This window comes from Thermobia domestica, chromosome 9, assembly GCF_964235325.1.
Source record: "Thermobia domestica chromosome 9, izTheDome1.hap1.1, whole genome shotgun sequence".
Lineage (NCBI taxonomy): Eukaryota > Metazoa > Arthropoda > Insecta > Zygentoma > Lepismatidae > Thermobia > Thermobia domestica.
This window is the reverse complement of record NC_137462.1, coordinates 39149012-39166426: the sequence shown is the minus strand read 5'-3', so window position 1 is coordinate 39166426 and position 17415 is coordinate 39149012. Positions and strand designations below refer to the sequence as shown.

Sequence of the window (17415 nt, the reverse complement as noted above, 5' to 3'; positions counted from 1 at the left end):
TACTTGCAATGCTTATTTTATTAATCATTATTTTGCTATTAATTTTAATAATCTGCGAAATTATTAAACATCATAACGATTAAAAAAAAAATACTAAGTTGAAATCTTAAAAGTAAAACGAATAAGCTCATTTCCGCCACATAAAGTGCAATTTTTGGAATTTATTTTGCCATTCTGCCTGCTATTTTTAGTGTTTTATTTTGTCATAATTTCCGGTCTTTAATGATTACATTAAGGACATTAATCACTATCCAGTACGCAAGAAAATTCAAAAGACAAGCCTTCCTAACATTAGCCAAAGTTATTGCAGGATTTCTGCAGTTAAAAGATTAGCTATTATATAAATCAAACGCACTGTTATTAAACATGTATTTTTTGAGTATTAAACATGTATTGACTAAAAAAAAAAATTAACTTACCTTCTCACAATATTGTGAAAATACACAGACTTAATATTTAGTCCTGGATCAATTTCTGCGAAAAACCTCTTCAGATCATCCAAGATTTCGTTCAGTTGTTCTGACATATCTTTTGCGGTAGCTGTGACAATAACCATTGTCTCTCCGGATACAGGGGATCGAAGTATTAGCTGTCGCCAAAATCCTGTATCAGTGACAGGATCATATGACTGGTACTTGTTATTACTTCGAAGATATTTCTCGAATAGCTGAAATATCAAGCATAAGATTTAATATAATGTTAATATATATGTATGTAATGTATTCATAGTTTTGTAGAGAAAATAACTGCATTTTCAGTTATGTTCAATATACAGGGTGTTAATAAACTATATCGACAAACTATAAGAGGCAATTCCTCACAAGAAAATAAGAGAAAAAGTTTATACCTATGGCGGAAAATGCATAGGTTCAGAGCTAGGGCTGTCCAAAATCGCGAAAAAGCTAAATTTCAACAGACCCTATTTCGAATAACAGAAACTGTGAATGGTGGTCCTTACCAGCGTAAAAGAAGCCACGCAAACACAATCCAAAAGTGCATTTTCTGATCAATTTTCAATAGGTTTCCCTACAGGGTGTAATTCTCAGATATGCTCTCAATAGAGTTTTCAGATATACCTTTATTTCAAGGAGGGTCTAAAGTAGGCAAGCGGTAAGCCTTGACACCAATGGACATCCAGTGCTTCGGAGGGAAGTCGGAAATGTTAGGAACCTGCAGCTCCATGGTTTTTGTGTTCAGAATACCGTGTGATGCGATGTATTTTGTCACGGTATATTTCACGTTTTCTTCAGTTATAAATCTGAAAGAAAAAATCGTAGCATGCGTTTTCCCGAGTACGAGAGACCGTGCTGCTGACGATCCTTAACACTTCTGACATCGTGCCAATTGATTCCGTGTTCACTGCTATCAAAATTAATCATTTGCCTACTTTGGACCAATCTTGAAGTCAGAGCATATCTCAAAATTTGGTTGATGGTATGTCTGGGAATTTCACCTTGAAGGGAATACTCTCTACACCAATTGAGCATTAATTTAATGTGCCTTTTTGGACTGTGTATGCATGGTTTCCTTTACGCTGATAAGGACTATCATCCACAGATTCTCAAATTTAAAATAGAGCCTCTTGAAATTTGGCTTTTTCGCGATTTTGGACAGTTCTAGCTCTGAAACTATGGATTTTTCCCCACAGGTCCATACGAACTTTTTCTCTTATTTTGATCTGAGGAATCGCCTCTTAGAGTTTGTCGGTATAGTTCATTCACACCCTGTGTATATATATACCAATTTAATGGGACACCTCATAAAAGTGTGCAATTTCCCATATTATTATGACGTTGGACCACCTTTTGCCTTCAGGACAGTTTTGAAGCAACTTGGAACTGGGTCACAGAGGTCGTGAATGATAGAAGTGGAATATTACGCCATTCCACGTGCAGTCTCATCACTCAAGTTCCGTGAGACGGGATGAAGTCTGAAATTTACGCCTGATTCGTGACAAACTCCAAAACGGGCCACAGATGTTCAATTATGTTAAAGTCCAGGAATTGGATGGACTAAGGAAGATGTTCAAATTCACTTCGATCTTCCTCAAACCACGCAGCAACAGCTTCAGTTGTGTGAATGGGCACATTATCATCCTGGAGAATGGAGCCTTTGCCCGGAAGCAATATCTAGGGACCATACGATGCACATAATCACGGGTGGTAACACGACGATAAGCGACAGCACAGACCCCACTGAAAAACAGCATCACACATCCGCCGCTATCTGTGGATAACATGCTTCTTTCGGTATCCACCATACATAAACACAGCCCATGGTTTGGAATACGATGAATAACGACTCATCCGACAATTCTTACGTTTCCAGTCATAAGCGGTCCATGTTACACGATCGTGGTACCGTTGGCGTGGTGCTAGAGCGTTATGATCCCTTAATAGCGGTTTCGCAGGTACAAGTCGACCCGTATGTCCATATCATATAACTTGCGGCGGACTGTGATTGTCGATACAAGCTGTGAAAGGTTAGCAGTGACAAACCGCTTTAATGCCCGGACAGACCTGTCACTTAGGGTTTTCTTCCGACCACTGTTCCTCTTCACTGATGTGGTTTTCTAGGCCATCATTACCTTAGCACTGTTCTTCGCGACATGCCTAACACATTTGTCACACTCATTACGCTCGCACCACATAACAGTGTGCCAACAATCTGCCCTCTTTGGAAATCAGGGAAGTCGCCCATTTTAAACTATCACCGTCTGTTCAGTTTACTACACACTACCATTCTACTACACCTCACGTAGTATGGAGTTTGCTCTAACATACCACCACCAACACAGTTGGGCGCTGCAATCGCAGCCTGACCATTGCCAACCCAAACATTTGACATGTTTCCAACTCTGGACATTTCTATGGAATTGGTATCTGTAGATAGATAGATAAATAGATAGCGTAAAAGAAACGCCTGCACCATGCAAAATTCAAATTTAGTAACCAAGATCCAGTACTCGGAAGCTGAAGAACTCATGTGGCGTTACCTTAACATTGCATGTTCAAGTACATCGTTCAACAACATGCGTAAAATTTTATCGTTAGCAGTAAAGCAGTAAATCTAAACTTCATGGTTCGTATGTTATATTTTTAAGAGAGATGAAAGAATCTGAAATTCAAAAGAATGTTTGAAGAGGATACTACATATTGCAAATTCTCAGATGAAGTATAAACCTTGACTTGAAAGAATAATCTCGCGGCCATGGATAGACGACTATTTTTACAGGACCCCCTGTGGCTTAGCAACCTCAAACTGCACTGGAGATCGCGAAGGAGCCAATGCTGCCAGATTTCTAAACTGAATGAACTTGTTTCTCTGGGTTTGAAGGTTTCCATTCCAGATTGTCATATGGGAACAGCATTAGTAAAAATTTATTTTTTAGTTCAACCTAGACCCAACCTGTATTATGTTAGTATTCGAAAGTTTTCGATAAAGTGATATGTTTATTTATTGCCCATAAAAGATCTGTAGGGAAAATGAGCTAACGAAGAATCTCATTATTTTTAACGGATTCTATTTTCTTCAGGATGACATTTTTTTTAAAGGAAAAAAAAGTAAGGAAAGGGAAAAATTCATGCACTTAAAAAGTAAATATTTATTCTCAATTTCTCCAAGAGCCTAACTTTTGGCGCTATAGTTTACAACTTAGGGCAGGTAGTAAGGTGATTTTCCTTTTTTCCTTTTATAGTTTTCCGATTTTTGCAAACCACAATAAAATGAATCATATATTTGTAAATTTAAGGATGAATTTTTGAAGTTAATATTTAAAAAAAAAAAAGAAAACAAAGACAGTGTATCTTACGTCTTCATCCACGATTGAGTAACAACACAAAAGGAAGTTAAAAGTTAAAACTTTTTTTGTATTGTTTTGAAAATTAAGAAAACGAAAACAAGGAAGTGAAAATCTTAGCTTGGAATGCTTCCTCAAAAAATTTCATTCCTTATAGAACGCTTCAATTTATTGTTTATGACCATCAATGTTTTTCACAGTTGTCAGTTAGTAAGTTTTAGTTCTATACTTTCCCTTGAGAATTTGTTCGAAGACATTGTAGTATGCTGGTGGTGTATAGGTATTTTCTCGCTGTTTGGAAATATCTAATTTCTTTCGGCGGTACCACATGATAAGCAACCTTGTCCTTCTGGCCAGAGAAGTCTAAGTAACAAATAGAAGAATCGTGTATTTGGAAGTGAAGCAAAGCAGAGGAAACAAAACATAAAAGTTTCAGGGGGCTGAAGGTGGTCGAAAGAGGCTCAACCCCTAGCTAGGGTCTGGTTTCGATATGAACGTTGGTTAAGAAATCCGGGCGATATGTATCTTTTTTAATTAATGCTAATTATTCAACACTTATCCCCATAAAGCATTTAATTTCCTTATTACTAAGTGCAAAATTGACGTACATTACTTTCAAAAGTCATTGATATTAAAATACTTAAAAAACGAAAAAAAAAAAATCGAAAAAAAGGATAAAGAATTATTTGAGAATCGAGACAAGACGAAACTTCTTCAAACTTAACAAGACGTCTCGTCTTGTGGATAACACTAGTCAAGGCTGAGTTAAATCGTTTTTGCGCGTCCCAAAATCAGTGACCTTACTTTAATCAAAGGAGATCACATATCGGAATAATATAAAATAATTCTAAACAACATTTATTTAGTATCACCAGTTTATTGGCTTCAATGATGAAGCTATAGCCAGCCCACGTCACTAACCTTAGGATACGTTTTCATGTAAGATGTTTGTACTCAATTGAATTATATTGATTTCAATACAAAACTAAAGTATTTACAGATATCATTCTCAACAGCTTGTTTTCAAGTTTATTTTTAAGTTTCGGTACTGACAGATTTATCAACCGAGTGCCAATCAAATTTGCAATTTTGCTGACATTTTGTACTAATGTTTGTTTCTAATTACCTGAGGATATTTCTTTAATAAAACTAAAATTATAATATTATAGAAATTGATCCCATTTCCCCTTCTCAGGAACGGAATTAAAAAAAAAAAAGAAAAAAAGAAAAAGAAAAAATAAAGAAAATCCGAAGGTCGCGGTCTGTAATTTTTAATGAGAAGTGTATGTGCTGAATTTTACACCTTCTTAAGCGAATCCTCACATTCAGCAGTTTCTAAACAAATAATCGGAAATCTGGATATTAATACAAACTCCCTCTTTTCTCCTATAGGAGCGAAGTTTTTGCAATCGTTGAAACGTGTTAACGGTTAATTTTAATGAAGAATTTATCCCTTAGTTCCATCTTTTTAACTTCAAGAATTTATGATATATTCTATTCTTAGTATTAAAAAAATAAATAAACTCTCTTTCACTCTCCTATAGGACATATATTTTTAAAATTCTTTTATTAGCCCTTGCTTTTTGACAAAGGAATATTCTGTACAAATCCATGTTTCTATCTATAATAGTTTGAGTAAGGTATTGATGAGTAAGTCACTTTAGATATAATTTTTTTAAAAAATATAATAGTATATATATATATATATATATATATATATATATATATATATAAACTCAAATAATTCGTGTTCAGTTTTGGTATTTTCGCCCTGTTTGAATTATGTTGTTGGCACTCGATCATTTAACATTTTCCTTAGATCACTTTTTATTACACAATTGACGAGTCAATACGTTTCTACTACGGTTTTCTCAATGGCTTTCTCTAGAAGAAAGAACATATGGTGTCCAGACATTTTCGAGAAAAAATGTGACAACCTTGTTCCTCAGCAGGTGCAGAAAACACTTTTGTGGTCACTTGTGGTCATGCTTGCGGAAGGGGCTGTTTCTTACGAAGGGTATGGGTAAGGGACGCTTATCGGTGGCCGCGACTGTATATGAAATTTTAAGCTCTTTCAAGTTCAGACGATGTAATTACTTGAGATTAAGTCACTTGCAAGAGAAATGAACAAACTAATGTCGAAATGTTTTGACTTTGCAGTTTCTTAATCCATAATGTTCCAATACTTTTCCATTAATAATTTAGAAGCCTCTTTCTTTCTTCCCATTGTCACTCATATATTGTCTAAGCAAAACAGACTTTCATGTCAATTTCCAACTATTACATGATTACATGAAATGGACTTTCAACTACCGTACTAAATCACGTGAAGACTCATTAACGTTAGAAGACACTGTACATACGCAAATACCCCCAACTGTTACCTTAAGAGCCTGACATACTACAAATAATATAAAATTCACCAATCTTCTGCTTGTTTTTCATAAGTGAAAGGAGACAATAAACTGCAACTTAACACAATTATAGATGTTATTCTACAACAGAAAATATGAACCTGAACAATTTTCAGCGTTGTCAGAATAACATTTCACCCAAAATTTAAGTTAAAGCACCGACTATAGGAACGAACTCAATTGCTTTTGATTACGTTATCATGTTGTATTGGTATCCTGTGAACTATTTTTTAAATAATGGTTGTGTTTAGTTTGTAATAAACAATAGTTTTAACATAAAATACAAGCATTAAAATTAAATAATAATGTTCTTTAAAAAGTAGTTCACAGAATACCAAACCAACATGATATGTAATCAAATGCAATTGAGTTCGTTTCTCTAGTCGCTGCCGTAACTTAGATTTTGGAGAAAGTATTATTCTGGCAATACTGCAATTTCCATGGATGGCAACACTGAAAATTCTGTTGTTATCTATGACTATGGTAAGTTTCATTTCACTATCTCCTTTCACTTATGAAAAACAAGCAAAAGAAAAATGGTAAATTTTGTATTATTTTTAGTATGTCAAGCTCTTAAAATGCTTTAATTACATGCGCGATTTCAGTAATATATTTAAGAATAATTGTAGCAATATACACCCTCCATTCCAAAAGAAACCGAACGTTTTAAAAAAACAAAAAAGCAATGTACATTTTGGAACAAATCATTTTTATTAATCAATGTATTTCCCTTTTGCATCGATACACATATTTGCACGCTCCAACAAGTTGTCAAACGACTTCCCCATGTCCTTTATTGGAATGGTCTTTAGGACGGCGTTCGTCGCCTTCTCAATGGCATCAATCGATGCGTGCCACTTTCCTTTCGTCGCCAAATGCAGTTTCGGGAACAGATAGAAATCGCACGGAGCGAGATCTGGTGAATAGGGCGGATGATGCAACCGAATAATGTGATTTTTGACCAAAAATTCAGTTACAAGTCGCGAACGATGTGATGGTGCATTATCGTCCAAAAGAGTCCAGCTGCCGATTTCACGATATTCGGGCCGAATACGACGAATTCTTGCCAGCAAACGCTTCATGACGCCCAAGTAAAACTCTCCAGTGACTGTCTGGCCGGACTGAACTAATTCTTTGTGGATAATTCCTTTTGAATCGTAAAAACAAATCAGCATCACCTTAACTTTTGACTTCACCAAGCGACTTTTTTTGGGTGTTCCTTCATCCGGCGCTCTCCATTCAGCACTTTGCCGATTTGTTTCGGGCTCATATTCAAAACACCACGTCTCGTCACCAGTTATAATCGATTTCAAGAAGTTTCGATCCTGCCGAGCACTTTTAACAATGTCTTTGCAATGAGCAATTCGATCAACTTTTTGGTCTTCGGTGAGTTTGTGTGGTACAAACCGCGAATTAACCTTCTTAAGGCCCAAAACTTCGGTCAAAATGCGGTATGCGGTTGTTTGAGGAATGCCTAATTCCATTTCAATAACTTTCACCGACGATTTTTTGTTATGTTTGATGAATTCACGCACTTTTTCGATGTTTTCTTCCTATAATGCGGTTCTGGGACGGCCTGATCTTTCGTCATCATCCAGCGTCTCTCTACCCGATTTGAATCGCCTGAACCACTCGTAAACTTGCGTACTGGATAGAAACTCATCACCATATGCATTTTGTAGCATTTGGTGCGTTTCACTAAAAGTTTTACCCAGTTTAACACAAAACTCAATTGCAGCTCGTTGTTTGAAACTCATTTTCCGACCGATGTACACAACACACTGACAGTTGAAACGCAATAACTTTGTTGCCGTACATCCAAATGTCATGACATTTATACCAGTTGTCAATGAGGGACTACGCCATCTACCGGTAAAATATTACAACAGATGGCACTAGTGGTACTATTTGATTTCAAAAGTTCGGTTTCTTTTGGAATGGAGGGTGTATTCCAGATCGATCTCTATGTAAGTTTTTTAGCAAATTCTTCTACACTCGTATCTACAAGAAACTACAACTCATTTACTGCTATTCTATCTTGTTTTATGATTCTATCTTCTTTCTAGATTCACTCTTACAGAATTAACCTATTTACGTTTACCAAATTTTATCGATCTTATAAACTCTCTTTCTATTTCATAACCAAGTATAAACTATGTTAAACTTCAAGTCCATCATGTTTACACAGACTATCTTCATAGCTACTATTACAAATTGATATGTGCCGTCAACATAATACTTCCTGCCGTAACTCGCCTGCTTAGACTTCCACCATCCTCTCAACAATAACAAAATTTAACAACACTACAGAATTTCCTCCCTAATGATGCTATTATCACACAATCTCATTTCGAACTGATTGTTCTTTTTTTTATTATGACTATAATATTCCATGACATAATTTTCATTATCTACCATTGAATAATAAAAGACAGTTGTATTAAAACCATGTATCCTACAGTGTCCATCAGCAAGTAGACAATTGCATTACTTATTTTTATTCTGCGAAAATACAGTAATTCGGAAAACTTGGTTCCGAAATTAACTTGTTATCTTTTTCATATCCCTATATGAAGTTAAGAATCTAAATGTAAATACAATGAAACCTGGCACAAGGAAGCGTTCATAAATATTACGAAATATTATACAGAAGCTCTTGTGATTTTCTCAACCTGAACCATGTTCTTCAATGTAACTTAATCAGTTGCTGAATATAGTCTGGTGTAAGATTTCATTACTATAATGTATGAAAATGATTCAAAGGAACTTACCAATCTTTCTCCACAAATCGTAATTATACAAAATAATTAGTAGCCTACAAAATAGAAACAAGTTATATTCTTTCCATACGCGAGTTGTCAAATAATTGATATATTTAGTCAATCAGAAGTGAATTCATGTTAAAAAATCCGCACATGAAATTCACTGTTTTTAAGGAAGCTACAGTCATGTGCAGTATCTTACTCCATTTCTTTTTCTATGTGGAAAAAGAAATATATAAGCATTATCTTCACAAGTCATTTATTTTTAATTAAGGTCATTTGAAAACTTGTGTGAAGCTTCAAAATGAGTTTCGTAATTTCCAACTTTCCCTTATTCTCCCGCCATATAAGAACAGCTTGAGTTACACATACAAACACTCATTCTCTCCTCAATATTTTTTTCACAATAATGATGATTACGAAAATATTATATAAATAATACTCTGGAATACATATATTTAATATGTAATTGTATAAATATATATAATTAAAAGAGATATTTCTACAATGAAATTTCGTATCTCAATAACTTGTGAACTACTTGGTGATTACTAGAGACCAGATGACAAGTACTAGTAAAACTCATTTATATATTTACTTTGTCTGTTTATGTTTCCATCTGGGAGTGACGAAACCTCTAGAATTACTTAATGGATCACCATCAATTTTGGCCAGAAAGTAGAAGGTTAAAAGCTAGGAAAGAAGTTTGTTGATGGATGTCATCCATCCACCGGAAGTGATAGAAATCAGCCATTTCCGGTTTTAATGTTGATCACTATAGAGCAAAAACGGTAACAGCGAGAAATGCATCCCTGCAATCGATTAACCACCCCAAGAATACATTTTATATCCATATTCACCTATAATACTCATCTACGTAGAGCAGAATCAACAACAAATAGCGAGAAATATTTTTTTTGGAATCGATTTAGCGTTTTAAGAATAGGTACCATATTCTTTCAATCATCTATTCAAACCGGACGTGGAAAAAAATACACCGCTTTTGGTTTCAACGTAACAGTAATAGAGAGGTGTTTTCTCACTAAAACCGGAAGTTATAAAAATCTACTACCACTTCCGGTTTCAACATTAATTTAGAAAATATTACTAAATTTAAGGTAACTTATTTTATAAAATATCCTTACCAACTAGGTAAAGCAAAAGGAGAAATGGGTTCATAGAAGTAAAAATCCGTACTTAAAATTTTCTGAGTTCTCCAGGATCTTCTACAGGTAAACTGAATTCCCCAGGTTTTCTAAGATTTTCACGTCGGTGGAAACCCTGACTAAAACTGGATGCGACTGATTTCTATACCGTCCGGTTTTAACAGAAGGACTAAAAGTAAGATTAAACCTATTTTTGCGACACTAAATTGATACCAAAGAAATAGTTTCTCGCTATCTATTACCATTTTGTTCTATATGGATCAATATTGAAACAGGAATTGGTAGTAACATTCTTCCAATTCTGGATCCAAAAGAGGTATTAAAACCAGATTTGAACTTATTCTTGGGATAGTAAATTCATATCATAAAACCGTTTCAAATGTCTCTCTTAGTTTTTGCTTATAGGGATCAATATTAAAACCGGAAGATGAAGTGGATTTAAGCTACTTCCGGGTTTTAGTAGTGTGATTAATGACAGAGGAGGAGTCCATTCATGAGTTTCTCACAATCTTAGAAATGGCAGATTTCTATCACCTTTGTTTGGAACAGAGGAACTGAATTAAGTTTTGTTCAAAGAACATCATTTCACAGAATAAAACCTTCGGAAAATTACAAGAAAATGTCTCAAAAAAAAAAAAAATCACATTATAGGCATTTTGGTTGCTAATACAGCCATACAAAATGCCTACCTATGCTAATACAGCCATTATTATAGCTCGTTTCAGTAGCCCTACGAAAGCAGTTATGAAAATGTTTTAAAAGAAATGAATGTGCCATAAAATTGGACTGATGCTCTTTCAACTAGATTCAACTACATCGTAGATCTAAAATATTCTTGGGACGCTGAATCCATACCAGACAACAGTATGTCGCTATTTCTTACTAGTTTTGCTCTGATACCTGACAGCCATTCTATAAAACTTACACATAGCACTGTCTGGAAATCTAGAAATCAGATGTACACAGAAAACTGCATACAAATGATTCAACTAGTCAAGACCTTTCAAAGTTATGGGGAAAAAGGTGGTTAGTCAGGAAGCAAACTGCGCAGCGTATTTATTAGTGCGCACTGAAACTGTACGCCAGCTGGATCGGATTCGATTTCTGGTCCGATCATATATTTGCACTCAATTTCAAATAAAATGTATGTTAAGAACACATCTTTTGACAATAAATATATCTTTTTATTTTATTTCCTGTCCAAATAACGTCCTTATATTGACACGTTAGTGCAGTCATATTTATATTAAAAAATGAGAGAGTGAGAGTGTTATTCAAGATGTATTATTGTACGGCGAGTGTGAATAAACAAAGTTGGTTTCAACAAGAAAAAATTATCAACTATACAAAATAGTATAGAATCAAAAGAAGGACCTTAAAATTAAAATTAAACTATAAATTAATCCTACCTTCGCAATCTGTATAAATTTTTCAGGGAGATGTATTAAACAATCTGGAGGGCAGACATCTGGTTTTCGAGCACCTTTGGCAGTATTCAGACGAAATCCCACGGTACACTCCTTGGTCTCTTCATTAAGCCCTATTACAAAAGTGACCATGGACAGAGTATCGTGGTTAATGCAATTTATCTTTTGACTTAGTCCCCCTTGCCAGGGGGCTGTGTCAAAGATTCGCAAACATCAAATGCCTACGCACACAGGACGTTATCCTACATGCATATACATTAACAAGAAAAACATGTTAATACTAATAATTAAAAAGAATGCATCAGCGCATTCTTATATTAAAACTATCTATTGGCAACAAAATTAACTAAGTGGACAATATAATGTCTATATCGTAGAAGCTAAAATTATAACGAAATTGTTCAGTCTGCTTTCTGCAAAAACTACAAAGGCTGCTTGCTAATTCTATAAATCTGAGAATTTTTTTCTTCTCAAGAATGTATTAATACGCCACAGTGGAAGAGAGAGAAAAAACTGATTCTCTCCAATTGGCATTAACATATATTTAAAGCAAAAATGTGGCACACACACACACTGAAGATCATAGTGCCTACCTCATACACACTTATCCTAATTCTCTTGACTTATTTTTGGTTGACAACAGCAATATACGGAAGATCTTTTCTAATATTCTACAAATAGGCTTTCTAATGGCTAAATTTAAGCGTTCTTGCATTTGTGACGAGAGACTCTGAGCAGTTTCCCGGTGGAAGTTTATTTAAAACTATAAATCCACGTGTCATATAGCCTCAATGATGCAAACGGACAAAGAGAACATTATGGATCTACATTTAACAGAAGGGAAGTACTTAATTGAGCATCCCATGGATGTGCTCTGTAGGCTTTCTACATAAGAAACTGACATTACGTTTTGGACAGGTTGGTTTGTGAAAGTTTGGCCCTGAGATTTTGCTGCCTGTGCTCTTGAAGCAATATCTTTGTCACCTTCCAACATTGATTCTGAAAGATATTTTTCAGAATACAACTCCGTAGTTGCGGTAAGGAGGCAAAACCTTAAAGAAGAAAATGTGGAAATATTGACAATTTTGTCCTTTGAAAAATAAAAAACTGAAGAAACTATAAATTCGCCGTTAAGTGAAAATGTGAGTTAATAATTATATTAATTGCGTTTTAAATAAGTATATTGTGAATTGATTTTTTTTTTTAAGCGAAGAAAACGTTAAGAAACACTGCAATATGGTTTTCAGTCGATATATGTATTCAAATCATACATTACATAAATCCAAGTTTAGGAGGGATATCGAACCAATTTTTTCTCAGATATTAAGTCCAAAAATATAATTTATTCTTTTAAATTTAAGATGTCAAAATTTAAAATTATTCGTTTAATTTTAAAATTATATTTTATTTTAATTAACTTTCACCGACCACTTTCTCCATTTTACAATATACTTGCTTTTCAAAACCATTATAGAATAAAGCAAATAACCTCTATTTGCTTGTATTAAATCGCGAAAAATAACACTGATTTTGGGCAAAAAAAAGTAACATTGACTTCAGGAATAAAATAAAACGACAACTTCAAGTCCCTATTCATGGTTTATTCACGGTTTCAGGATTGGGTGAGTACTTTGTTATATCTCTATTTTCAACTAATTATTGTATTTTGGAATATAATAGATTACACACAGACAATAACCTGGTTCGCCAGAAGCAACAATGAACAAATTCGTTAAATTTTAAGCTTCATTGCTTATTAACAAATCAACAAAACGCAATATATTTCTCGCAATACCTAAAATTTATCATCATACAGCGTACTGCAAGAAATATTTGCTTTAGCACACTATATACATCAATCACAAGAATTACATTTAAAAAATGGAATTCTAAATCTAAATTTAAGGATCTGATTTTCACATCAGCGACAGCCACTATTTGTTTGAGTACAAGAAATTATTTATTCCCAAGCAGTCGTCACTGACGCAGAAAAGATACAGACCCTTCTACAATGTACACTACAAATTGATTTAAATCAGATTTCATAGATATCTATTTGATTTTCACATTCAAACAATCTTCACTTCATCAGTTATTTCTACATTTATATCTTTATTAAAATATATATATATCAATTCAAGACCTCCCATACAATTATGCAATGGAAGGTGTTGGATGGAAAGGTACAGTCCTGTCAAAAACTAAACACCATCTATGTTTTAAAGGTTCTCTAGCCACGTACCGTGTAGAAATGAGCTTGAAATAAAATCTTGAAAGAAGAATTTTTCTTTCTTTTATTAGTACTACTCAGTTAATAACAAAAGTAACTACTGTATATTATGCCTATTTTGTTTGAGAGTTATTTCAACAATTCGTGATCTCTTCCTGGTCACGATGCACATTGAAAAAACTAGCGAAAGGAACTCATATGTGTTTGTCGATAGTAAATGCACAGAAAATAATTATATCATTACAAGGTGTAACAGTAAATAATCACTTGTAAGAAAATCCTCTCACGTAACTGATTTGTTCAAATATCGTAACACACAATGTATAAATGTATAACTGAAAACAATATTATCACTGCTCACAATACAGTAATAAGAACATTCACTGTTTATGTTTTACGTTATTCAGTTTACACATATTAATTTACGTGTTTTTATTTATTTATTTATTTATTTATTTATTTATTGAAGTTCTGTGTCCCATTTAGGACGAGGTTATTTGAGACGTGAGCCTACAACTGATGATGGAATTCAAACCAACGTAATGCGTTTAAATTTTAATGTTCTTTCGCCGGGAATCGAATCCGGGACCCCTGCGCCAAAGACGAGCTAGCCACTAGACCAGCGAGGATGGCCTTATAAATTTGTGTGTTATGACATTTCAACAGATCAGTTATGTAAAGATTTTCTTTAGTGATAATTTAATATTCTGTTGTGATAATATCGTAATTATTTTCTGTGCATTTAATATGAACAAATAGGTATGAATTGGCGCTTGTTTTTCAACGTACATTGTGACTGAGGAAAAGAACAGTAAGAGTTCTTCAGACATCTCACAGAGTCAAATAAAACATGAATACAGTTAGTTTTATAATTTAATAATAATGTGGCGAACTGTTTTATTATTACACGTTACTGTTAAGCTAGCTCCTAAAACATAATTGTAATTTGTTTCCGTGAGCTGAATGACTTGTTCCTTTTACATATATACCAAGTTATTCATTAATCAGTAAAACATTTTTTAAAATGTCAAAAAAATAAACTACTCAACGAATTATCGAAATGCTGATAGAGAAAACTACCAAGTTTTTCCACGAAAATATCTACGCGCAATTACAATAATACGTTTGCGCGCGGTCTGACTACTCAGTTTGCCGCTAGATGACAGTAGTACCAAATATGATTCAGTAACCATGGGTAGTCATATTAAGTTTTGGAATATGTAAGAACCTCGTCCGTTGTGACTGTGCAAGGACGACTTCAAGCAGAATGACAGAAGAACTAGCAAATACCTCCACATGTTACTGCGGGCAAGTGGTTTTGTGTTCTTCCTTCTGCACCTTTCATATAGAATTCGTCTGTAGAATTCTCGCACGAAATTCGAATGCCACATAGGGCGTCGTAGTGAATGAACCATTCCCATCCCTACAGCTCCCTTGTAGTTACATGGATAGTGTACACGACTTTGGCGAGAGAGACCCTAGTAAGTCAGAAGCATTTTTCAAAATAACAAGAACAAATAAATTACCTAACCAAACTTTTTTTAAAATACTGAAATAGAGATGCTCCCGTCAGGTTTCTGTTATATATTTCACAGATGCTCAATGTGCGCATATTGGTGACGCGGGCACACATCTATCGGACAATCCATTTCGTTCTACACCTATGTATTTTGTGGTCGACCAGAACTACAACAACAGTACGGCTGCGAAGAACTTGGAAGATTTAGCGCGGCATGTTGGTACCGGTCTTATAAAAGAATAATAAGTTTTCAGTTAAAAATTGACAATTTGAGTTTTTCGCACTTCAAATTTCAACAAGCTTTTCAGGTATTTCTACTGTGCAATGAACAGAAAAAGATGTACATTTGATTAAATTTCAAATGGTCTTAATTTGAAATCAACATCTTAAAAAATAACGAAGCTACAGTGTTTGCCGGGCCGCTCAAAAAGAAAAAAAAAAGTTTTCTGTTCTCTACAGTACAACACTGTGTACAAAAATGAAAAACAATAAATTTTGGTAGTAATCTGTTAATCTGAAATTGGGTGATTTCAAATGGACTTACCGTCTCAATATACTAACATTGGCTCGATATCTTAGGGACAAATGTATGTGTGTTTCGAAATGTCAGGAGAACAAATGAAAACAAATATACACAGAGAAATCTGGCCCACCTTCATTTCGCTGATAACCTCGGTTATTTTCGCAATCATCATAGAAATGCTAGATAGGATAGACGATCACGGGAGTCCAGTTGAAGTGAATACGAAAAAGACGAAAAGTAATGTTCAATAATCTTACAAGATCTTAAGGATATAAGTTGGAAATACGGATTAAAAGAAGAAAATACTCAAGTCTACACAGACAGAAAATATAAATGGGTTGTGACATTAAAAGAACATAACAAATTCCCGTTTCAGCACCCAGGTCATACGAAATGTGGCATAATGTTTAAAGTGGGACCCGAACCATTACTAGGATTTATATGCGAGGCACCGTATTCCGAGTGGAAATCAAACCTGGGACCACACGCACTGGTCACTCCGACTGAAAGGAACAGCTTCATATTAAAAAGTAACATGCCAATGTACCTACAGCGTTCAATTTTCAGCAAGTATATTTTGCCTATTTTAATATATGAACCGGAGACGTGGACCCTAAGTAAATTAGACATTAACGGTGTGCAGATTACACAATGGAACACGGAAACGCTATGAATTACCCGATGATATGAAAAGAATTACATGAATCAGACCCATGGCATGAGTGACAGATACTATCGTGAAAATAAAAGCTCTAAAATAGAGGTGGATAAGATATCACACGAGGAAACGAAGGTCTGTGAAAAGAAGCAATCTTTGATCAAATACCAAAAGAGAGACCTAAGAAACGTCCTTATACAAAACGTAGTACGACGAAACTAAGAAGTACTGCAACATGGAAAACTTGGTGGTGGTGGTTGCAGTTCAGCGTCCGTTTCCAGCACCAAGGCTATTTGGGACATGGACCCCATTTTACGGTGGAATCCGAATCTCAGTAAAGCGTTCGTTGTAATGCTTTCGCATCGAATATCGAATCTCGAACAACGTGCACAAAAGATACACGTGCTAGCCACTAGATTAAAGGTGAGGGCAGTAATATGAAAAGTAATTGCCCAAGATAGATGGTTGTGAAGGGGAGTTGGATAACCTGTATCTCGCAATGATTAATTAAGGCATATACATGGATGCATTCTGCTAGCGACTACGTATCATGTCTGAACTTATAATTCGAGACTAACTTAGTCATAGTAAAAATGGAATATTTATAAAACGGAACTTAGCATGATATACTTGAAGAAATAACTTTAAAAAAAAAAAAAAAGTTTATGGAAAGCTTAACGTTATCCCCTTTTGTGCCCTTTTTCATTTAAAATGATGTCTTTCTTACAGAAGAAATTCAGGACGATTGGGAAAAGAAGACTAATACTTGCTGAAACAAGCTGGAGAAGCTACTGGCTTTATTATAATAAATATTTACAAAGCATATTGTAAATATATTTTGTAAGTATTTTTGTAGACATCATTACCACATCATGAAATATTCGCTATTAAAATGTCCGTGATAAAATAAACGCTAC

At 34.5% G+C, this 17415-nt stretch overlaps 1 protein-coding gene across 1 annotated transcript in view; it reads right to left on the bottom strand.

The window, feature by feature from the left end:
• Positions 1–16741, bottom strand: part of LOC145694588 (tRNA (uracil-5-)-methyltransferase homolog B-like) — a 34548-nt gene extending 17807 nt beyond the window's left edge. Inside the window, exons 1-2 of the mRNA XM_081770958.1 lie at positions 11551–16741; positions 420–667 (exon numbers count right to left, since the gene is read on the bottom strand). Coding sequence (XP_081627084.1) covers positions 420–667; positions 11551–11700 — 398 coding nt within the window. The 5' untranslated portion in view covers positions 11701–16741. The remainder of the gene's footprint in view (positions 1–419; positions 668–11550) is intronic.
• Between the last annotated feature and the right edge of the window lie 674 nt (positions 16742–17415).